At 41.7% G+C, this 24,976-nt stretch overlaps 1 protein-coding gene across 4 annotated transcripts in view; it reads left to right on the plus strand.

The window, feature by feature from the left end:
- The window catches only part of dlc1 (DLC1 Rho GTPase activating protein), a 72,347-nt gene that overhangs the window by 22,038 nt on the left and 25,333 nt on the right, over window positions 1-24,976 (plus strand). Inside the window, exon 1 of one of the 4 annotated variants that reach the window (XM_047333868.1) lies at window positions 6,702-6,816. The exons of the other annotated variants lie outside the window; for them this stretch is intronic. Within the exon in view, the coding sequence (XP_047189824.1) occupies window positions 6,711-6,816 (106 nt within the window). The 5' untranslated portion in view covers window positions 6,702-6,710. Of the gene's footprint in view, window positions 1-6,701; window positions 6,817-24,976 lie in introns of those variants that run through there. 4 annotated transcript variants of the gene reach the window in all.

Here is a 24,976-nt window from a genome sequence, read left to right on the forward strand (position 1 = left end):
TACACACCCTCACACACAAACATTTTTGTGACCTGACTTAATTAGCATTTGTTCAGCATTTTGCTCATTCCTCCTGTTGCATAACCTTCTCAGCATTGACATGTTATGTTAGTACTTTGCAATGTGTCATCTACTTCGCACACTTTATTGTGATTTGATAAAAAAAAAAACTCAATCTGTACTGACTGGTACCTCCATTTGGCTCTGACCTCTCGGTCAGCAGTCTGCCAGTAATGCACAGGGTCATCAGTAAACTATGGATGGACAAACCTACTTTCAGACAGCCAGCAGGGGAGCAGTGTTCATTAAACACTCCCCTGTGTCGTCAGTCCGCCGGTAAACAATACCAGAGAGGTAGTTGGACGTGGGGACGGGGCTTTCATATTGCCCCCTGCCGTCTCAAAGCCTGCTGGGAGTCCTCACTCACTCTCGCTCTGTCTCTCCCTCTAATTACCGCCACTTGCTGAAAACCTTTCATGGGAAATGTGCAGGAGCTGTCAGTATGTTTGCTCCCGCGTGCGTGCGTGCGTGCGTTTGTGTGTATGACAGCCCAACCTTTTGGCACAAGGCCCACTTCAAACCTTTTTTTTTTACAAGGAGCCCAAAACTTGAAAAAATGCACAGTGCCAACTTCAAAGGACCAAGCGTTCTTGGTCATTTTTCTTCATTTAAATCAGTCTGACTTGCTGTAGGCAAGTTATATAACCTCCATCTCTGGATCTGTGTGATGGAACCCAGGACTCTGGAGTGGGGGTGGGGTCAGGGTGGGAGTTTTTGGGGACTTGATGGAGCACAAAGCCCAGTGTTCATTGTGACACTCCAAAGCCTCCTCTGTATCTCCACCATTTAAGCCCTTGGGAATGACACATTTGTTACGGTGTTACATCACACACCATGCCCTAAGGGCTCCTGCTGCACTCCCGATGAAAGACAGCTCATTCATGGTTAATTTTACTATCTCTGTGACAACGGAAGCACACCAGTGATCAACACAAAGTTTCCAGAGCCCGTTCTCTGTAATGGCACAGTTGATGGCCTCCCTGCGGCGCCGGGTGTACCTTGTCAGTGGTCAGCGTCACGGCTTTCCTGTGCACAAAGAGGATGTGTCTATATGCTGCACAGTTACAACTGACAACCTGTTGTTAAGAAGTCTTCTTTATGGGGCTCCTGTGATGCTGGTTAGAGCCTGAGCTTCACAGGGCCTGCAGAGGGCCGATGCACTGGAATGGAATAGAAGGGACGCAACTCACACCACACTACATACCATCTGAAGATGATAAGGACTTCATGCATCCAGTTCTCGTGACAGTCCTTATCACTGGTCGGTAATGGTCTAGGAGATGACGCATGAGATGTACTGAGAGATGTGTTGTCCATAAGTACTAAAAGGAGCATAAAGAAAACATGAAACAAATATATGCATGTTAATTACCTCTATTTTCATGCAAAAGGCATCACAATGAATTCATTTAGCGGAAAAGCCCATCTGCAACTATTTAATATATGTAATTTATGTCAATAAAAAAAAATTCTTGATTAATGATATTGACCTGTCATACAAAGTGATATACATAAGTTCAGTGACAGTCTTCATTTACCTTGTGATAACATACTGTTAAACTGATCTTGACAGCACATGGCACAGGTTCTGCACAAGCAATGACACATCAAGTTTTCAACCTTGTATACAACATTGTTGACGAGAAGTGAATGTGTAACAATAGGCCTCATGCAAGAAAATATATTATTCTTATCCTAAAATATATCACTCACTTTCCGGTACTCTCTCTCTCTCATCAGAGTTAGTGCTTGTCAATGCCACACTTTAAATATTCCTGGCTGTAAGAACGGTCTATATTTTTTCCTTGATTGTAGCTGAGGTTACATGATGTACCTTTTGGATCTAAATATAAACCACTGGGAATATATAAACAGAACACAATGATGGGCATCCAACCAACAGCAGCATTAAAGCCTGACCTCTGGCCTGGACTCACAGCCACATAGCCCCATGGTCAAAAAAAGCCCTGGCTCCGGCTCTAGGTGCAGGAAAGGAAAACCGAGGAAAGGGGAAGTGGTGTAGCTCCTTCGGTGGGGTGCTGTGTGGGAGGGGCGCTCTGACATTAGGCAGTAGATCCTGTGAATAACTTGACTCATCATTTCTGTGTGTCTGGCTCCACTGTTTCCTATGTAGTCACTGTTATTCAGTTCTTGGATTTCCAGTGATGCTTGCTGGGAATCCGATGAGAAAATCAACAGCACCCTTATGTCTTTGAGAGACATGAGAGTGGTGAGTCTTTTGCTGAATATGGAAATAGTGCCAGCATCAAGTAACTTAAATTAGCTTAGCTTAGCATAAAGTCTGAAAACAGGGGAAACATCCATCCTTGTTCGTTTTTTAAACAAGGGCACATTGTGACACATTGACAAGTTGTGGTTTTTGACTTTTTTGCTAAGCTGAGTGAATCACCTGCTGGTGAGAAGTAAGAGCAGTATCATGGGATTAAGCATTTTCCCTAAAATGTTGAACTATTCCTTTAAAAAAAAAAAAAACCCTCACAGACAGATGGTGTCTGTTTATCTACAGATCTTGTGACTGCACGCTCTGGCTCCAACACCATATCTCTAGTCTTCAAAATGGGCACATTTCCACACGAGTTTTCACTTAATTTGGAGTGAAAATAAGTCGGCATTCATTCTGCACCAGTTGCTTTTCCTCATTTTTGACCTGTGCTACTTCCCACTTGTTTGTACCCAGTAGCCGGATGTCCTCTGGGGACATTGCTCTCATCTGAGAAGGTACTTTGACAGATGTAATGAAGCTCCATTAACCTGGAGCCAAGTCAATAATAACTCATGACTGGATTTTATTTGTCTGTTAATTGTTCCTGCTCTTTAATTTGGTCGATCTATTCCACTTTTCATGTCTCCACACAGGCGTCATGGATTAGATGTAAACTGCAACTTGATTTGTTGGCAGACGCATTAAACTGTGAGGCAGTAATTCTATTTTTTTTGCCACCCTTCCATACACAGTAAATGGAGTTGCTGTGTTTGTGCAAGGTCACATTCCTGGCCTCCCCTGTCAGTCTATGCCAGCCTTAACACCTCCCGTCCAAACAGCTTCTCCCCTCTCCTCCCATTTGACACTGTCTCTCCCTCGCTGCCTCTGTAGAGGCCGGTACTGTACTGTAACGTACTGTACACTTCCATTTATATTTCACACTTCCCCTTAAGTGGTGAATTACATTTACAAATGCAATCCCAACTGTACTTAACTGCAAGCAAATAATTCAACTTTCACCTTGATTATTTTTCACTTTTGAATTTGTTTTGTCAAAGGTGGCTTAAATTTACTCAGGCTTCTGCTTGAATGATCTTGAATTCCATAAATTATCAAAACATCTCAACTTGTAGTTATTTATTTTTGTGCCACATCATAGAAACCCCATTCAGTTTGCTGTAAGTTGTGAGGGCTCTTTCTTTGGGCATCCATCTCTCTAGTTATGGTCCCCTGAACAGGAAACGTCTGCATGAAGGGGAATTTACAACAGGAAGTCAACTTGCTGAACTCTTGAGTTACAACAAAAGTCTCCCCCATACCAAAGACAAAAGCCTTAAGAGTGGTCATATCTGAAATACATAAAAATAGAACTTGATTTTCGCTGGCATGTAGCTATTTTACAATGCATGCTCCAAGTGCGACAGAACCTCCACACACGAAAGAAGACGGAAGAAACTAGGTAAACAGAAAGTGTTTCTCTGTACAGGTCCCTCCCTATGCTCGTGATTATAATTTTAAGTGAGGTTTATTTCTGCCCCAAGCCTAAGATTCATCTGAAATGACCCATCAGGAACTTCCATTCATAACCAGGGGACTGTAAATCTCCCTGTGTTGATGGTGTGCGCTTCCCAAGCTGTCCCCAGGCTAATGAATCAGCCCTGGCTCAGCAGGCTCCGTCACTGCCTGGCTGGTTTATTCCCCTTGTCTGGATGTCAGAGGGGAGAGTTCGTCTACAGCATGGAGGAGACTATGTCTGGATACACTATATATGGTATATTTTGCATTTTGTTGTCTGATATGTTGCTGTGAGCATAATTTTTATCCCTCAGATTAACTGGTGCAAAAACACACTCGAGGTGTGAAGGTATCAGATAGTCGGGATGGAGTTCCATGGAAGTAGGGCAGACGGTGAGCTTGAAGGATGCACGTTTGATAGCAGACTAACACTTCAAGCAGATGGTCACTTCAAAGGGACTCGCACACAATTACAGTCACACTCGGGCACACCCACACATACATGCTTCGACATACCGACACATCTTTGGCCGTGCTGTAAAGAATGGCGTATAGTGCATTGTTTTTCAAAGACATTTTGATAATAGACTCTCGCCATACTGTTTATATACACCGTTTGAAGTCCTTCCAGAAACACCCCCTCCCTCATTTTTCACCTCCCCTGTCTCCATATCTGGGTCAGTGTGTTGGCAGGTACCTACATCAGATGTAGGTACACTCCACTGGCACGCTGTACTTTTGTTTGACAGAGGGGCCATTTGGCAAGATTTTCCTTCCTGAGGAATGAGATCTCCATTGTTTTCGCTCGTCCACCCCCCCCCCCCCCCCCACCCTTTATTCCTCCTTATGGACATTTTCACTCATATCCAGGTTACAGTCTGTGTATTGCCCCCTTATCACAGGTATACTGTACCAGAGACACAGAGAGGGAAAGTACACTGATGTGCTGTTGTTATACAGATGCCGATCTGTCTGAGTACTCTTACATGCGTGCATGAAAACAATCATTTGATTCAGATGTTGTGTGAGTCAAACAGTTGTGTGACGGAGGAGGGTAAAAATGTGATACTTTTATAGGATGTTTGTTTTTCTGTATCCTCTCCTAATCCTCATTTTACAACATTGTTAAAGAGGTCATTCCACAATCGCAGACTAAAAGGTTGTGAAAAAGCAAAGACACAGGAATCCAGCGTTATCAGTCTCAGCAAACCTTGGGAGACCATAAAGGCAATTGACCGCGATGAGCACGTTCGTATCAGCAGCCTGCAATAAGTAAATGGTGAGTCCTTCACCTTCAATTGCTCGAGCAATCGGCATGTTTGGCTGATTTTTTCCTCAAGTGTGAGCGTCATGTGGAATGTAATGGACGGATACCTGAACAACAAATACTACTCACAACTACAGTAGTCACCTATGCACAAACATGAACATAAAAGATGCAGAATCACATGTAGAATTTTTAAATTCAGTAATTTGTGACAGACATATTATAAATATGTATAAATGGTTACCTGTCAAAACAACATAAATATGTTATTAACTTATAAACATGTGTCTTTGACTTTATTTTGGCAAGTGATATTTGAAAGAGTAATAATAATCTTGTTGTCCTCCTTCTGAAATTTCAGTGACAAATTGACAATATTTAATTCATCTTCTTAAAAGTCACCATCACCTACAGATGCCGGTGTTACAGTAACACTAAACTTCTTCACAGACCCCAGAGGGTTGTGCTTGCTTAATAGAAGCTAAATCAGCCTTATCCGATCCTCTCAGCAGCAGTCTAAGTAACGGATTGCATTGTGTTGTTTTTGTCCATCTAAACAGCTTAAATATTGTTACATAAGGCTAACAGTACAGTACAGCATTTCTCAATGGCTAATGGCATTCACTTGGTACTTTATGTTTACATGTGCGCCTTCCTATTTGCGTACGGTGTGTATATTCTGTTCCTACCATAATATATTTACAGTAAACTCACATCATGGGCTGAAGAATTTCTTCATGGCTGAATGGATGACAAATGTGCTTATTAGCTGTGGGTGATAGAGGTTTCTCTGGGTCATGATGAGTTGTTGTTTCCCATATTTAACTCTTGACATCTGTGTCCTTTTGGGAAATCCCATTAAACCGTCAACCATTTCTTGGAACCATTGTATTTTCTTTCAGCTTTATTTGAGTGATTCAAATTTTGTCCTGCAGCCCTTTATCGTCTCATTTCCTGTCTTTTGGTTTCGGTCCTGCGTGCGACTTTAGCTGCCAGCGCACAAGGACAGGTGGGACTTCATGACAAACAGGCTGCACTGGCATTGGGTTATATAACTGGCACCGATGCTCTCTGTGTCTAGACAGAGAAGGGCAGGTTTAAACAGCGGATGAGAGGATGAAGGTGACATAGAAGAGAAGCCAGGGAAAAAAAGTGATATGAGAGAGAAAACAAAAGTCAGGGAGGGAGAGAAGCGAGTCGTGACTTTGAACCACTCAGATATTCACAGTGAGCACTCAAGCTTGTGTCAGAAAGCACTTACTCTCACACACACACACACACACACACACACACACACACACACACACACACACACACACGGCAGAATAGAATATGAGAGCATTGCAGCACTGGTTGGATGTGTCCCAGCAGTTACCGCACTGATGCTTGCTGCAGCATACGGGAGTGTACAGTCTTGACAGGAGCAGAACAGAGTGAGAAAGAGAGGGAGGCAGGAACCAGTGCATAGGACCGAACAGAGGCAGATAGATGTAGAAAGAAAATATAAGCAGTAAGAAGAGGCTAGATTGAAAAGGCGCAAAAGCACAAGAATTGATCCGATCAGGAATAGGAATAAGTGCGGGGAGAAGGAAGGAGTCTGACGTAGATACGTTTCAGTGGATGCTAATCAGCATGTCTCGCTCCATGAGGCTGCTGCTGCTGCAGAGGTCCGTCAGTGAGCACATCAGGTCCTCCACCTCCAAAGCCCTAGATTTGCTCAGCAAGACCACTCGAGAGAGTCGACTTGAAGGTGAGTGACCAAGGCGGTGACTGACACAGCATGTGCAGGTGTGTGCATGTGCCTTTGCCTATGTTTTGATTGAGTGCACACGCATCCACGTCTCCCTCCGGAACGTACAGTGACATGTTGGTACATGCATGCCAGGTTTCAGATTTCCTTAGCAACATGCTGAGCAGGATGAGAAAACTGCACTGTCATCTCCTCAGAGAGAAGACAGAGTACAGGGCAAGGCATCTGTAAAGTGAACTGCGTATCTGACAATCAATAGACGGTATTAATGGATGGGTTGATGCTGCAGCTGATAGATACAGGCACTGAGAAGTGCACATGTTTCTTGGTCCATTTTCAAGAGGATCATTGTCAGGTTTATGTCATATTAAGTTGTTGGGGTGTTTTTTGGACCTGTGAGTACATTGATTAATTTCTCAATGTATATTAAAAAATGTAGATTGCAGAGTTGGCATGGTACCTCTTACCTGCTTCCGCCACAGCTGCTTCAGTACTGGTTTAGTCCCATGTATAACTAATGAGCAGGTTGTGCACATGCAGGACTGAGTCCATTAGAATACACTTTCAACTCCCTGGCTAGCTACTCCAGCAGCTTGTCTCTAAATAATACAGATAGTCCTCAATCTTATAAGAGCAAAGAAAATGTATTAACTGGGCTTCTCTTGGGGAACGCTGGCCGCAGATGGCTGATATCATCTCCGGGTTTAGGACACTTTTAAAGGGAGTTGCGTTCATGTTTGAGGGTTAAGATCGACATGACATTCGGCTGCGTCCTGTTTGAAATCTTGACACCATCCAAGTGAGAACAGGTGCTGATTCGCCTCTTCTCAAAAGCGGTAACCCAGTTTTCCCACTGAATCCAGAGGTCAGCGCCCTGTGGCCTCACCTCTCTATTGAAGTAAGGAGAACCAGGTGATAAATATCCACTGACAGACACTGTGCAGGATGTTTCAGGCGGTTGCCACATAGCTCCCTGTCCCACATGAAAGAGGGGAGAGTTGAAAAGTGGGTCAAAGAATTATGACAGGATCTAATTGCTTCTCCCCTGGCATGTCACTCATTTTTCCTTGTTTTCCACTAACTCCTTTAGACGAAGTACACAGAATGCTTTGGCGATAACAGGAATTGCATTTGTGGTTGCAGCGAACATTAACATTTTGTATGGATTCATGCATGTGTGTTCCCGGCCATGAAGTGTAGGAACACATTGTACTGTACTTAGATAGTTGTAGGTGTTCTTTGTCAGCACATTCACAGGCTTGACTTGTCATTAACCTCTCATGAAACACAATGATAAAAAGCTTTCGGCGTGGATATTGCTTTTAATTATAAATCATAACCAAATTGTCCTGACTCCATAACCCTTTAAGCTCCATTTTATTTTATTTTTTTTAATGTATGCAATTTGAGACTACACCAATTAAAGATGACTCATGGTCTTGAGCTGCCTTAATATAACTTGGATTTGAGTGCTTGGTCCTTTGTGGCGCATGTGCACAAAGGACCAAACACATGCCGTGTTCTCAAAGAATCATATCAGCATCACGCATCCTGAAACTTAATAGCATTGTTGACGTTTCCCACCCTTGTCATCCCCATGATCACATCACATATTCATTTAAGCGTGTTTACAGCTGAAGGGAAAACATTGGTCATAGACTAGTGAGTTTATCCACTGACAAAAACCAGCTGTCACTCACAGTCTTTGTGTTCACTGTCTATTGGAGACGTCATCAAAAAGATCACCGGCTCATCAGGCTATTGTCCTCGGAAGCCCCCTTAAATCGACCCCCCCTCTGTAAGACAGAGCATCTTTAGGCGATGAAGGTGTATGTAAAGAAGTTAAGAGGCCAAATCTTTGAGCAGACATCCTCTTTTTGTCCCCTAATCCCTTCCTTTAGGCCAAAGGTATGAAATTCCAACGAGACAGTAACAGATACGGTACCTTTGAGGCAGTACACAAGTGTAGCTGTCCAGGCTTTTCATCAGCTCACGATAAATAGTTCTGACATTTTCTGTTTACGATAGGCGACAGCAAACGGCAATGTTTCTCCTCTTGCGCTATGATTCATTGATGCTCGACCAAACTGGCCTATTGATTTGTAGAAAGTATTTGGTGAACATTGATATTTGACTCAGCATATACTCATGAGAACACAGCCTGGAATGAGTGGCATGCCTTCTGCTCTGATTGAAATTTGCTTTTCGGTGCAGTTCAAAAGGGTCAAAGGGCATCTGGAATCAGGGCAGATAGCACGAGAGCAAGAGAGTGACGACAGAATGTGTCATCTTATCTTTCAGCAAAATATTTCCTTTACCTCTTTCATTAATGACGATCTTAATTTTGCCATACAGATTTGAGATCAGCTGTTGATTTATTTTGGACAGAGGATAGTATGGACATTAGTTACAGAACCAGACTTAGTTTAATTCCTGACACAGAAACAACACAGCTTGAAGCTAGCTAATCTCACACGTCTTCTCCTTTTATGTGATGACGTTTTTCTTCTGAATCCTGAAAGTCATGTTTCAAGTTAAGTTATTGCTATGATAAGAATAAAAGTTTAGTTTAGAGAATGCCATCTTCGACAGTGACATGACACGAAAAGCTTCGACATCTCACTCTGTTAGATTTATTGGTACTCGTGGTTTCTCGTCGTTGTACAGCGGTGTTACAGCGTGGCAGCCCTTCCCTCACCAACTCTCTGACATAGCCCAACCCACCTCAGCAGCGACTGTGCAGTAGCTACTCAACGAATCATATCAACACCTCTCAGCACACAAATTATTTCTCTCCTCCATGTCACTTATGCTGACACGATCTTTATTTTGATCCCAGCTGACACTCACATACGTGCTCACCATCCTTGCTCTTAAATGTTTAACATGACCTGGAAATTGCATAATAGTCTCTCTAAACGTCATGTTTTCAGAAAGAAAATTTGACAAGAGTTTAATTTATTCTGAAGGGATACTTTGGTGAGATTGCAGTGTGATGTAATTGTGGATTGCGTTAAGTCTATTATTAGCCAACCACTTTTGGCTGGTTACCTGAGAGGTCTCATAATGCTACCAGGCTAATGCTATTGCATAACAACCAGAGCTTTGTCAATCAATCCATTTTGAAACATCATATAAGGGGGGCTAATAGGAACTATAAGGTTGGGTAATTTATTCTTTTCTTAGAATGTTTTAGTGAATGTCTAGTTTTTGCATAATACTGTATAGTAAGCATCTCTCAGGCTCAACGTATTGATCAAATTGATTGAAAACAAAATTAGTTGTTTTGCAGTGACAGAAATAATAATATAATAATGGAAAAAATTATATGAATTGACAGCACAAATATAAAACAAACATTTCAATGAAGCAATGAGACAGTCACAGGGCTTGAGTGACTTCATAGAGGCTTGCTTGTGTGCGTCTACCAACTAACGTCAAAAAGAACACACTGCCTGCATTTATGCAAAGTTTTAGTGGAGCCACAAGTTAATGCCAAAGCGAATACTAACATTGCACTGTACTACCAAATCTGCATTACCACACCCTCAACTATGCCACCGCACCAATCTTGGCAGGCGCATGTTGGCCCTTTACAGACCACATAATGACTACACATGCACAGGCAGACAACAACCTGCCTTGTACAAGATGAAATTGGCAACGTGTCATCAGGTAATCAACCCAGCCAAAGTGGTTTGGACCAAATGCCCTCCGTCCATACAGCCTGTGTGCTCCCAATAAGGTGTCTCAAAACAGGAGTTGATGCACGGGTCTAGTCAAGGTTTTTCACGATGTCACTATCAAATCCATACTGCAGCTGGATGTTGGGTGTCAGGTCTCTGTGTGGATTTACAAAAATATATTTGCATTCCCTCAATGCCTGTGTATTTGTGTTTTTGTTCCCCTACTTGTGTACGAATGTGTTATTGTTAAGTGGCAACCAGGCCTTTGTTTGGAGCTTAAGGGTAGGCCAGTGGGAGGTCCATAGACATGTTCCGGTGTACTCAGGACCGGGCTACTGTTAAACCACACAGATGTCCTGGGCCTATTGTGGCCCTACAGGACTCTACAGGGACCCAGCAGGGCCATTTCACACCTCAGGGATGCCTAAAGAGGAAGTCAGAAAGGGAGCACCACTGTGACACCAGTAGACATCTCTGTCAATGAATATGCAGCAGGCAACCATGTAACAAATTAGCTTCAACAAAATACTTTGACACAAAGAATGGAAAGTGCTTTTAAGGTTAAATCAGTGATTAAGCTGTAAAGTACGAGAATTAACTGCAGAGGAGCACAAATGTGCGTCTGGTTGAATTAGTTCTAGGCAAAGAGCATTTAAATTACTGGGATGAAAATATATAAAACATAACGCTCTGCTAATTTTGTGTCTCCCCTTTTTAAACACCCATGACTGCCTTTATTGGCTGTTGATTTTCAACTCATTATCCTCAGCTGTTTGTTGGGTTGCGGCACATACTGTGATTTTGCTCCTGTGAGATCTTGTAGGTTCTCACAGGACATTTTCAGTCTCTTAAAACCGTCATTTTCCATCTACATCTTGATGTCAAAGTGTTTTGAGACAACAACGCTCCAATAGTTCTCAAATCTTTTCTTGGTGTCTTTCATTGCCCACAACAGACATGCTCATGATATTTTATCACCTGATCATTCCACTATCTTAATTTAAGCACCTTTAGCTTTTCTTTTAAATGAGATTAAAGTGCCTGTGATGTTCCCTCTAGGCACCGAATCTCTTGTTGGCACGTCATGTTTCAGTATGCCTTCACATTTAGGCCAAGCTGCTATAAATAGCAACTCCTTATTATTTTATCAAGGCAGATGAACTGCACACCTTTGTGCCTGCATCCCATCCTGTCATGAGGATATAAAAAAAGTAGGCCAAGAACAGTTCCCTGTCATTTCTGTTTGTGCCTGATATTATTGAAGTCCATGTGTCTCACGAGTGAAGAGTGCCACACTTGAACAGACTGAAAATAGTCCTTAAAACACAGTGTTTGTGTATGTGGTTGTGTTAGTGTGTATGAGTTATTCAGGGCATACATAAAAGCTTGCACTGACTCTTTTTTTCTGTGTAGGCCTGCATGCGTGTGCACTATAAGATTACAGTCAAGCTCGACGAGACATGACTATGGGACACAGGCCAGGGACACACTGTAATTTCTCTGTCTGTCTCACCATCCATCATTTCCTATCTGTGTATGTTTGTTTTGCATTTTTTCAATCTAGCACTTGGATTAAAAAACATGGCAGTAAAAAAAAACAAAAATTAAAAAAAAACATGGCAGTAAAAAATGTTTTTATCTTGGCATTGGTTTGCTCAGTGAGGAGGATATTGAAATAAGAAATTAAATAATTTATACAAAAAATATAAAGTCAAGATTTCTATTATGATTTCACAACGCAGATCCATCGTATCTAGGAGGGTAGGTTCATTCTTGACATTGGAAATAGTCCTTTGGCGAAATATATTCTGAACTCATTTCACTTACTACCTGTATCCAGAGATTACAGTGGTCTCATACAGTTTTCTTGATTCAGGAAATGAGGTTGGACATGTCGATATACAAGCTCAGTAGCTTTTATGATTTTATCGCCAGCACTTCTTGGCGATTGACATCCTTGTCTCCACATATATCAAGGTGTATGAAAAATCTTTTTTGTAAAATGTGTTGTCTTGATTGTTGTGTTTTTGTCAACAGGAAGCTTCTTTTAGCATATTAATTGGATAATTTAAAAAGTACCTGTCTGCACTTCAGCAAAAGGGTTCTCCAGATTGCAATGCTATGATTTGTTTAAGCGATATTTCATAACAGTGATTTGTAGAGAGTAAAGAGTCGACTAGATTTTCATTGGCAGTTTCTAAGGCATCTGTTGGGCTCAGCATGTGTATGATTTTATGTGGGCTATGTACTAAGGACTTTTGTTTCGTTTTTTCCCCAGAGATGGAATTAGATGTCATTTCTATTTTAACAACTACCCCCTAATAAATGACGACATATTGAATAAGGCTTTAACACATTTTGATGGATTAAAAGCAAATGTAGACTGTAACTGAAGGCTTACATTTTCTGCAGTGCGATAAATTTGCCTATTATCATTTTTGTGTTTGTATAGTTTGTACAAATACTTACATTGCACATATTGACTGAATATCTATTTGGCTCCACTTCACTGGTGTTAATGAACCTCTTTGTTCTTGTGCAGTTTATTTGTTTGGTCCAGGTTATTCGGACTGATCATCCTGCTGTTATTTAGGTGACTGGTAGTCACTTCACTAGACATGTCGTGTGAGGGAGATATTTATGATTGAATTCGAGTCCTTCAACGCTGTTCCTGTTCAGTGATTTGACGCCCCCTTGTTTCTGCCCCTGTGCACTCACAAGGCCGCTTGTTTCGAAAACTCTGGAATGTTTTGCTAAACCCAGTGACTCCAGAAAGCTCACGCCAAACCTGTTTACTTTGCTTGTTCTACCGCGCTCCCTGTCCTTCAGTCTTTTCTCACTTTCTCCTTTTAACATATGAGCTAAGTCAATGCTTCTTTTGACTCTCGCATCATCAGACCCCTCTCTGTTTTATCAACGCAGCAATCTCTGGTTTTATTCTGTGTTGAGCACCAGTCTGAACAATGAAGAGAGATTTGATCCAGAGAGAGGCCCTGGAGCTTGCTTGCAACCTAAATGCCATCCAGACCAACTTTAAGCATGAGATAGAAACGAAAAATTCCATCCATCCATCCATCGTCTACCGCTTTATCCATTTAAGGGTCGCGGGAAACGAAAAATTATTATCTCTTTTTCTAAGCAGTTTTTATTCGTTTTTTTGTTCTTAAGGTCAACGCTGAAAACCATTAGAAGAAATAAAGAGAGAGTAACACAAAGCATACATCTTTAGCTGAATCTGAGCCACCAGCTACAGCCTCAGTTTGCGGATACGTGAGCAGAATGCTGATCAGCTTTTCTTTGATTTTTGTGTTTCTCTTTGCCCTCATCATTACTCAAGTTGGACGTCCTCAACACTCAGCCAGACCACGAGTAGCCCACTTGATGCACGCTCTTGACTTCTCATTGTCCCATTCAGTTCCCATGCATTACTCCTGCTGCTAGAAAGTAATGTGATTGTTCAGTGCAGAACCTGGGCAAACACTGTAGGCTCCTTTACCGAGCTGGAACCATGAGCTTGCTATTTCAAGTGTCCACTAACATTGTGCGGCAACGGGGCCCAGATCCTCGCTGAGCCGGCACTCACAGAACTCCTGATTTGGCAAAGCTTGGGATTCCCAAAGTGGTGTGCACAAATATTTGCATAACTGTGGAATTTGCTCCTGCCCCTGCATTCGGGAATGTCTGATTTCACACCGCAGAACTTCAGGCGGGTCCACTCCTACACCTTTCCTCCCTCTCTCAGCAGAAATTGTGTGAGTGCCGTTGTGAGCAGTTCCGCTTAGTTAGCTGTTAACTGGCGGGGCTGTCAATAGGGAGCAAAAAGACGAGGCAATAGAGTGGACAGAGTTAATAGAAAATGTGTCAAGAGGCTCAATTGACCCTACACGACAGAGAAACATTTAGAAACAATGAGGGATTTTGATAAATAAAATGATGGACAAGCACAATTCTGTCTTAGTTCCATTGAGGACAGGGACTTCATCAGTAGCACATTGTCAGTGTACATAGTTGATGGCTTGATGGTGTGTTTCTATTTGTGGTTTGGTGATTTGTGGTTTGATGGATGCCTGAGACTGACTTGACTTGCTCCACAAATATGGGATAAAGGGAGGGAAGGAATTCCTGAAAAAAATCACCTGGTAGTTACAAAAGGCTGTGAAGGATTCTGAGCATGGAGCAAAAGATTTGTTGTGCTAATAATAAAAAAGATATGATTGCAGCTCATGGGTGTACATTCGGATCTTAAGACCAAAAAGGCTGAGATAATACCAGTCTAGGAATAATATGTGCTGGAATTGTTAGGAAGATCAGATTTATTTTTAAAGTAACGTCTGTGCATGGAGCAGGTGTGGGCCCCTCCTTCATGAACACACAGGCAGCACATCCATCTGTCTTCACCTGTGAGGTATGAGTGAAGATGGGAGGAAGAGGTCAGAATATGATATCTGAGAAACAGTGAACTGAAGTCCATGTGGAGATGTTAACGATGTTCATATAAATAGTAAGAACGACAAAGATTTTCTTTAGTACTTGGTGACTTTTTAGTACCTGTCACTACCAATGATTTAGTATCTGACAAGAGAATTGGGATGTGAGACGATGGGAAGATGATGGCATGACGACTCGTCACTGGTCATTCATTGTAAAACAGCCACATTCCACAAAAATCTATCCCAGATGTGTACTTAGAACACGTTTTGTTGCCCCATTAAGATGGTCTCATCTCTGGTGGTTTAACTGCCTCTCGGGGTGCCTGATCTCATGTTATGTTGTTTGTTTGCTCCCCAGAGGGACTTCATTTCCTGTGTCTGCCCCTGGCAGCTTTCAGTGGATTAGCCTTCTTTAATTTTTTCCACAGAAGATTTTGGGCTAATAGTGATGGTCTTGTTGGAATTTTTCACTCATCAAATGCAGGTGATTGCTTTTGGAGAAATTAGTAATGAGACGTTGTTTTGTTTTGCCTGTTTATTGTAAAGAGACAAAGAGTTGATGGGAATGAATCGGAAGTCCCAACACAGATTTGATACAATTACAGAAACACTAGCACACTGAATCATTTTCCTTACGTGCCACTGAGGTCTTCAGCACAAGATACTCTGTGATTACCATCATCCAACTGTCCTTTTGGGTCCCACTGATCTTTGGGTCCCACTGAGCGAGATTGTATCATTTAGTGGCAGCATGTTCTCACATTAGTTTCCCTGAAGCACAGGAAAGTAAAATGCCATAAAGCATACTTAAATGGAAGATGATTATCCATCTTTTTCACAGGAGATTCCAATTATTTGTAAAGACATTTATCTCATAGTCTTTCTTTTTCATGCTCGCCAAAAGACAGCAGAAGTCAAAAAAGGTGTTTAAAATAATCTAACATTGAAATTTAAGCTTGGGTAGCGTATTGGTCTGAGGTACAAAAGTAAAATGTATTAAGAGATTTAGAGATTTCTGAAGAGTGAGTGAAGGTGCCTAGGAAATTGGGAAGGAAACTGGCTGAACATTGAACATTCAGATTTTCAGAATCCAGAATGGCATTTAAGGATGCTTGGCTCACATGCCACCTCCACCCCATGTGTGACCTGGTTCTTGACCCTTAATTATCTCTATGCCGGATAGAGGCTGGTATTCTTATTTATGTGTAGGTTGACAGCCGCTGTGGGTCCTCGGGCTAAGTTATTTTCTTTTCTCCATCCCCTCATACTGCAATTATCATTGTGTTAGGAAGGACTTGAAGACCCCTGACAGACCATATCACAGACCAATACAGAACTGCTAAGAGGACCATCTTCAAAAGGAAGCCCTAAACCGACACTGGCTTCCAAGCAGTGTCATTAGATCTGTTAAAGCATGTCATAATAGTAATGACTACAATATGACACAACATTTCTAGCAATTACTCATGATATTCAACTAAATGTGAGACTGAGTCAATTAGAAAACAGTAAGAGTTTGGTTGAGTCAGGAGCTGAACAGCACCATGAAAGAATCAGCTGTTCTGTTGAGCGTCTGATGGAGGAGTTATAGATGCCCCCTGGGCCAATGCTGGGCTTTTAGGAGCTCAACAACATCACAAGTTGTGTTCTGGGAAACCACCAAGTGGTATCCAGTTCATCCAATGTTTTATAAGCTCTAACTGATCTATTTCTGGGCCTTTTTAAACATTTGAGGATTTTATTCCCCAACATGAGGTAGAATAGTCACTCGTTCTAGCACTGACATGGCCAAACTTAATTTTGCGTCATGTTCCCTACTTATCTCAGCGGAGACCTCCACCACTCTTCGACATAGTCTCTCTTTAGACTGAGCGGTCATTTAAAGTCCTTTTCTCCTTTTCTGATCGAGAGGTTTTGCCGGTGACCTTTCACCTCATCGTCACTCAGGGATCGTAACCCCTTTGCCACCCTGAATGGGTGAACACAAGGCCACTGGCTGAGTGTTGTCACCCTCTGTGTTCAGACCAACCTCCACTTTAGCTCCTTACAGCTGGTAATAATACAAGCACTGGAGCGCTTAGCATTAGCCTGTTGGCTAAGTGACACTTTGACAACTTAATGTCTTTTGTGTGTGGTTGAGGTCAGGGTCAGTGAACGTGATGTGCGCCCAGCATTTCTTGGGCTAAATACCATTACAGGCCACAAACTTTCCCTCTGCTTCTTCTAACACAACCTTTGTTCATTCACAGGTTGTAAAACAAAGTAGAAGGCCCACAATGTTATGAACAAGACACTCTGAAAGTTAAGGGTTTGTCTGATTCTGTCTGAGATGACGTTGCACCTCAATTTCTGTTCTTGTGTGTGTCTGTCCCTTTCTCAAACAGCTTTCATTTGAAACTTAATGAATGGTAAACATGTTGGGTCTTTTATCCTCTTGGCCTGTCTTTCTGCAGGGTCAATGTAGTTGTCATTTGAACCACTTGAGTGGCTCTTAACAGTATGCTTGCACTGAAATGTGATCTAGAAAAGCCTGGCTGTCTGAAACCTCGTGAGCGTGACAGTTTTGAGGATCGAGTTCAAAACCTGCGGTTGAATAAAGCCAGAACACAGCAACTCAGCAGCTTAAAGCCATCAGCACTAAATGTGAGGAGGCAACGGGGGTTGTATTGTTATTATGATTCTTAAGTCCTGAGACATTCATTTTCTGAAGGCGATGATGTAGTTTGATCCCCCTGTGGCCATAACATCTTGACGCAAGTATTATAAAGACTGGGGTCATTGTTTGTAGAAATTAAAGTTGTTTTGGGACTTGCACAAGTATCATGTGATTTCTCTTCGAATGAAATGCAAAACAGTCAAAAAAAAATGTTTGTTCTTAGCAGAATCATCAAATATAACAATTTACAGAAAAGACTAGTTTTCCATAGTTTTGGGGTGGGTGGATCTATCCCAGCATGCATTGGACACACTATAAAGTACCTCTGTTGCTATTCCAAAGTTTTTTATGATATATACCAATTTTAGCCATCCTAGTAGTGTGGCTCCTTCAATGGCAATTGTTTGTCAATTGGTTGATCAGTTGATCGTCTACTTTTGTCTGGGCCAAAATATCTCAACAACTACTTCATGGATTGCAATTAAAGTCTGAACAGACATCATTGATGTCCATCTTTATCTTATAGCGATAGCACAGGTTTTTGATTGTTTTTTATTTTGAAAGGATTGCCAAGACAGATACAGATATCCATGGTGCCCACAAGATGAGTTCAATGGATTTATGTGATCCTATGACTTACCAACTAGCGCTCCCAGTGAGTTAAGTGGATGAAGTGGTATGAAATTTTGTTGACACATTCAAGGATCCTCTTTGATGTGTCCTGATGCCTTTTGGTGATCCCCTGACTCTAGTGTCACCATGAATTTGGCATTTGTTTTGTGTGTAATGTCATTTATAGCCTCAGCTGCACTTTTTAACTGTCACAGCTACTACCATTACCCTTCAACATTATCATGCCATGGCCTATTGCTTTTCATTACACATACTACTAACATAATAGTTTATTCACATGCATCTTCCATTTGGATTTGGACCATTAAACCTTTAATGACAGTGTCATTCAGAATGTTTTCCTCCCTTTCTGCCCCTGTCTCTTCTGTATTCCCGTTTTAAATTTCCTGTCTACTCCTATTCCATCAGTCTTGGAAAGATGAGGGGACTGGGTAAACAGAGAAGGGTCAGCGATGAGAGCCAGAGCCCAATCTGTTGGGCATATGGAGGTCCTGTCACTGCTGCCAACCTCCAGCTGGATAGTATTAAGTCCCCCTCCCTGCTCAGCAGTTGAGCTATCATCCCACAGGGGCCGATGAGAAGCAGCGGGATGAGGGGGGGAGACACAGGTCTGACTGAAGCTCCTGTTCATCACCCAAAGTGCCCACCCCACCCACTCCTCCCCCATCCCCTAAACACATCAGTGTTGTCCATTAGCCCCTAGAGTAAATAAACCATCCTTGTCGATATGTAGGACAGACAGAGAATCAGTCCATAAATGAGTGCTCAGGGCATCAGGGCTAATCTCATAAAGTGTTTAGGTAAGTGACCAGAGAAAATGTACCAGAGACTTGTATCTGCTATTATCAAGGATACGTGAGAAGAAACACAAAGAGAACTGAGAAACCCTGATTGACTCCAAAAACTTTTTAAATACTTGATATAATTAGTTAATAGTTTTATTGGGCAATTTATGAGATTGGCCTACTTTGCAAATGTTGTCTTCTTTTTTTAAGAAAGAAAACCAGGATATCAGTGCATTCACAATGGGTTTGTGTCCACTCCATTCATACAGGGACACCACGTTCTCCTTATGCACCTAAACACATAAACTCACTTCCTTCTGTTTGTTTGTAATTGGCTTAATACACCAGATTCCTTGGATTCTTATACACTGGATTTGGGTCAGCTATGCTCAAAGACAAACATTCTGAATATCCAACTTGACTAAGGCTCTTCATAATAATAATGAAACACCTTCCTTGTTGGTCAGTGCTTACAAAGGGGCACCTAAAAATATGTCAAACATCCAAATAAACCTCTGCACATACGTAGGTTTGCACAGGAAGGCATGGAAACTATTTCTGCCAAAATCTCCTTAATTCCTGCATGTGCGAGGCATGTGTCTTGTGAGTCTCTGGTATAGTAGGTCAGGATTGTCACATTAGCAATGATTCAATACTCACTGGCTGATCGCCGCCATTCCTCCTGTGATTTGTCAGGCTAGAATGTAAGGCCAGAAAACAACCAGCACAATAAGCAAAAACAAAAGTTTAATCTTAAGTGGAGAAGAAAATGAATCGGAACTGAAATGAATATAAGAAATCATGTTTTAATTAATCATAAATAGATAATTGACTTTGTATAAAACATTAGAACATTTTCAAACACCACAAGTTTCTTCAACAAAGTTGTATTTTGAACACTGATGAAAAGAAATGAGAGGCACTGATTTTGAGTGCGTCTGACCCGTATCCCATCTCTCTTTTATCTGCGCCAGTCTTATCTTCTGAAAAATGTCAGGCAAAAGACTCAGGATCCGTATGAAGTTGGGAGCTGCTAGATATCACTCTGAAATTCAAACCTGTCCTTTTGCAAAAGGAGCATCTGGATCAGTGATAATCTTCGGGGTGAACCTGGTTTGTGTTTGTCATGACAGCCCAGATGTCTGCATGGTTTGTCACGTGGCTCGCAAGAGGTCATGGTTCAAAGGAGGTCATGGGTCAGTACGGGGAAGACTAAAGCGTGAACTTCCTGCGTTACCCACTGGCTCACTCTGCAGAGAGAGAGAGAGGAAGAATGGACATGTGTTACTTAGGAATTTGGTCTTCATATGTCCATGACAAAAGTCAAAAACAGGAAAGAAAATACAAAAGAGAAGAGAATTGTGCATCTCGGCTTGGACGTGCACAAACACCCACCCTTGGAGCCATTTTTTCACCCTGATGTCATATACACCTTCCATCTCCCTGCACATCGAACATCCATCCACTCCCACCTTGTTTCTCCTTTGTACACCCGTAACCCTCCAGGGCTCGTCATCTCACTGCAACTTAAATCTTGCCCCAGAGGCCCCATCAGCCACTGCTGCTGAAAGGTTCCTGGCACACGTTTGACACCCATGCATACTCTTGCGACTGTATGCCAACTTCATCCATATCCAGAACAGTTCATCATGATATTAGACAGCATCAGCAGACTTTAATTCTTATGGATCCTTGCCATTATGTTTTTTTGTCCTAGAATAATTGTTTTAAACCCATCATCAGTTCAATGAGAAATAATAACCAAGCAACCGCCTCTTACACAGAGTAGCCATTAAAGCTGGGAGGATGTGCTTGACAAGAACTTACCTCCAGGTCCTTTTAGTTGCTGTTCACACCTTTGACAGTACATGATTTTTTTTGATGTTCAAATTTGTACTTTCTCTGAGCACTTTTTTCTTCTTTTGCTTTTTGGCAAAAAAAGGGGCTATACACATTTTTTTTTTTAGATGTTATATGTGGGATCAGGAATGAATTGAATTTACCTCTTTACCTCTCTGATCAAACTAAGTAACAAAACTTCAGTGTTAGTTTTGTGAACGCTGAAGTCACATGAATGCGTTTGAAATTTTCTTTGGATGTGTTTGTCTTCATTGCAGAAAATCAAGGACTGTGGGACACTAATTGATTCCAAACTGTATTTACTACACCTCCCTTGGCTTGGACGAGGAATTCGGGACATTTCCAGGCATTACAGCACAGCTCAAAATGTTGCTGTGTGCTTATTTCACATCCCATATGGTTGGCATCATTAGTCACTTTCCAAGTATTCATGTTTCCCAAGCAGACCTCCACCTCTTGTAATTCTTAGAAAAAATGTGGTCTCAAAAACACACTCACACACACACATACGCAAGCACAAACACACTCACACACAGTGACTATGTGTTGAAATGCTATTTCTCTAGTGTGAGGTCCTGTAAAAATTCAACCAACTTCTTGTATTTACTTTAGGCAAGAAACAACTGCTTTTTAACCATAAAATGTTGTTGTTGAATCTAAGCAGTGATATTAATGCCACGATCAATCTACCAGCTTTTGGAGAAAAACCACAGCAGTTTAAAAAAAAGTTGGAAGGGAGGTTTCTACTACACTAGGAGAGAATAACATATAATGATAAATACAAGGCTCTGTTGTTTGTATTGTGTCCTCTCTATCTTTGCTCTCCCATTTGTTCTCCAACTTTACTGAACAACTTTTTTACTCTTTATATTTTTAATGTCAGTTTTTTCTTTCTGTCCTCATTTCCTCTTTGTCTTTCTCTAAAATCATCAACAATTGCTCTGTGGTTCTGCTCTTCCTCTTCCATCCCACTCACTGCCTAAAGCAAACCATCACTGATCTGCTTTCCCCATCCATGTCTAATGAGAAAAATATGAGCAATCATCTGGCCCTGTGTGCATGTGTGTGTTCTGTCAGAGTTCACTCAGAGACGGCTGCTGATGAGAGGATTTCATGGCAATCCAGAGTTTCCTTTGTAAAGAAAATCAACATACTTTGACTTTTAGAATTTGAATTGTAGGCGAAAGGGATTATATATCATCTGTTTTGTAGCTTTGTAGCACATTGATTACTTTGTGTGCAGCATACCTGTTTAGGCACAAATATAATCTGGTAGTGAATAATACCGTCTGTGGCCTATAAGAATATAACCACTGATACTTTAACACTGCCTGTCTTTGCACAGGTGTGTGTGTGTGCGTGTGCGTGCGTGCGTGCGTGCGTGCGTGTGTCTATAGATGTACCCATGTGTGTGTATAAGATAATTTACACACTGTTTGCTTTAGCGTTTACATATTAATGTTTAAAGCACCTTAAACTGAGTTGTTTTAGTTGGAAAAATTTGAAAATTTGTTTTAGTTGGAAAACTGCAGGCTGCTTTGTAGTATGGACCGGGCCAAAACTGAGACATTTGGAAATGATGATGCAGTCCACCCGCATTCACTTCCTGTTTGGTTCTTATGAGCTTCTTTAAACCTACTACTAGGATGCTTCATTGAATTTGAAAGCTGGTACTTTTTTATTTTCATTCAGTTAGGTCAAATTCATTTAAAACACGGGATCCTGTCCAGATGTTTTAAACCGCTCTCTGAGATAATGTGTGCAAAACACAGACAAAACCACACATAAGACTCTATCACTTGAACACCAATTATCCATGCACACTGCAGATCTTCAGCAACCTTCTTCAGTGGTTCATTTTTTCCTGCTTCATGTTTGTTTTGTTTGCTCTTGTTCCACAATCTAAAAAGACCATTGCTGCTGTGGTTGTGAAGTAAAACTTCCATGATAAATGGAGGACCCACCATAAAGAACCACACTATCTGGATGAAAAATATATGATGGTACAACATAGATTCATTGTTTGTTTAAGTGTGTGTGTGTGTGTGTGTGTGTGTCAGCCTCCTGTCTCTATTGTGATCGTGGTCAGTCCATCAAAGCCCGGGGAGGGTGTCGGCGAGGCATTTGGCCCGCTGTCTGCTTCACACTTCCTTTGTTTGTGTGTGTGTTTGTGTGTGCTGGTCCAACCCTCTGTCTCCCTGCATTTCCTCCTGACCATTGTGTGTGGAGGCACATACCTTCTCCCTCTCTCTCTCTCCCTCTCTCTCTCTCTCTCTCTCTTTGTAATCAGTGTCTTGTTGGGCTGATCCCCAATGCCATGGATGAACTATTTCTGGAGATTCCTGTTATGAAAAGATCACCCCTCTCCCTTCTCACTCACCCCTTGCTATCTCTCTCCGTCTCTCTCTCTCACACACACACACACACACACACACACACACACACACACACACACACACAGCAGTCAAAGTCATTATCTCAGACGGCATCAGTAGAAAGCAGAGGACATCATGAGATGCAAGTTTGAAGAAAAGGGACCAGCTGTATATACTGTAGATCCAGAATAAAAGTCATTTTACCTCTACCTATCCTCTTCAAAAAAAACAAATCACATGCACAAACACAGTAAACTGAAAAGTAATCCTGTAAAGAAATATATAAATGCTCCTCACCTCCCTGTCTTTGATTACCTGACAGTGATTAAATGCGTCTTTATGGCCTTTTTATCTGAAAAAAAATCAACCTTAAAACAATCAGTCAGAGTATAGGCATTTACACACACACACAAACCTAACATAACGTTCCTCTTTATTATAGGACGGTCGTTAGGACCTTTGCAGACTCATAATTTGGTTATCTCTTTTGTCCCAAGTCTTTGTTAAAATTGCCTTGGGTGTGTGTTGGAGTGACACGTCCGTCCACTGACCCTCACCTGGCCCCGCTGTTTGGGGTTAGGAATGGTAGAAGAGGGGAGCGTAGACCCAAAGGCAAGCCCAGAAGAGGTCTGTCCATCGCAGCGGGAAATCTTTGATCTTTGTCCTGCATCTTCTCTTATACTTCTGTTTTTCTATCTTTGAATGTTTTCATTTTCATTTAACCTCATCTCTGTATTTTTAACATGTTTATTTTATTCTATTCTCACTTTCTCTATTCTCCTCCTCCAGCCTCTCCCTCTGAGTTTAAGGGTCAGAGGTGACACTGTAAATTTTACAACTTACAACAGTAGCGTCACCCAATAACCCAGCAGCAACACCTTTATGGGGGAGGACTGTTTTATTAAAAGGTCAAAATAGAAGTGAAAATTTCGAACAATTTGAGACGTGAGTATTGAGGAGTTTACTATGAATCATGACATAATCCACTCAAACTTCCCTTTCCAAGGAAACGTCACATGTAATACCAGCTCTAATCCCTTGTGTATGTCTGATGCATCTCCTCATTTCCTCTCTTTTGTCCAAAGCTGTTATTATGTGCGTGTGTTTAATCTGTATGCGTATCACCAGCCGAACAAGCGCCTAACTCTGACGAGCTTTGATGACTGAAAATTGCAGACAGATAAAGAGACACTCTCATTTGCCCATAAGCAACTGGCAGCAGAGGCAGTCTGCTTGTCTGATCTTTCACACTAAACCACACACACTCGTCAACAACCGCTCGCATTATTTTGTATTTATCGCCACAAAAACTTCACAGTGAGATCCCCCTCGTGTCTTCGCAGCGTTGTTGACCCGTCTGAGGCGAGGGGAGCTTTGGGTTAGGGTTTTGGGTGCAACCTCTGGGTGGTCGGATTTGGTGGCTCGGGGATTTGGCCTTGTTTGGTAATCTCTCTTCATCTCTCCTTCTCTTTGCTTTCTGTCTCTCTGTCCTCCATATCTTTCTCACACACACTAACAGCCCCTAATTATCTTTCTCCCTCCCTTGAGGTTAAAGATTCAGGATAGAAATCACACAAGGTTTTCCTCAATTTTATGAGCACATAAGCTCACGTTTTCCGTTAACCTGTGATCTGTTGACATAATACTTACATTATGCTTTAGTCGGCTGGACATACTGGTAGTGAAGCCTCAAAACTTGAGTTCAAGTCTTGTACGGCTGCTTGTGTTAACCATT

Source organism: Scophthalmus maximus, chromosome 8, assembly GCF_022379125.1.
Source record: "Scophthalmus maximus strain ysfricsl-2021 chromosome 8, ASM2237912v1, whole genome shotgun sequence".
Taxonomy (NCBI): Eukaryota; Metazoa; Chordata; class Actinopteri; order Pleuronectiformes; family Scophthalmidae; genus Scophthalmus; species Scophthalmus maximus.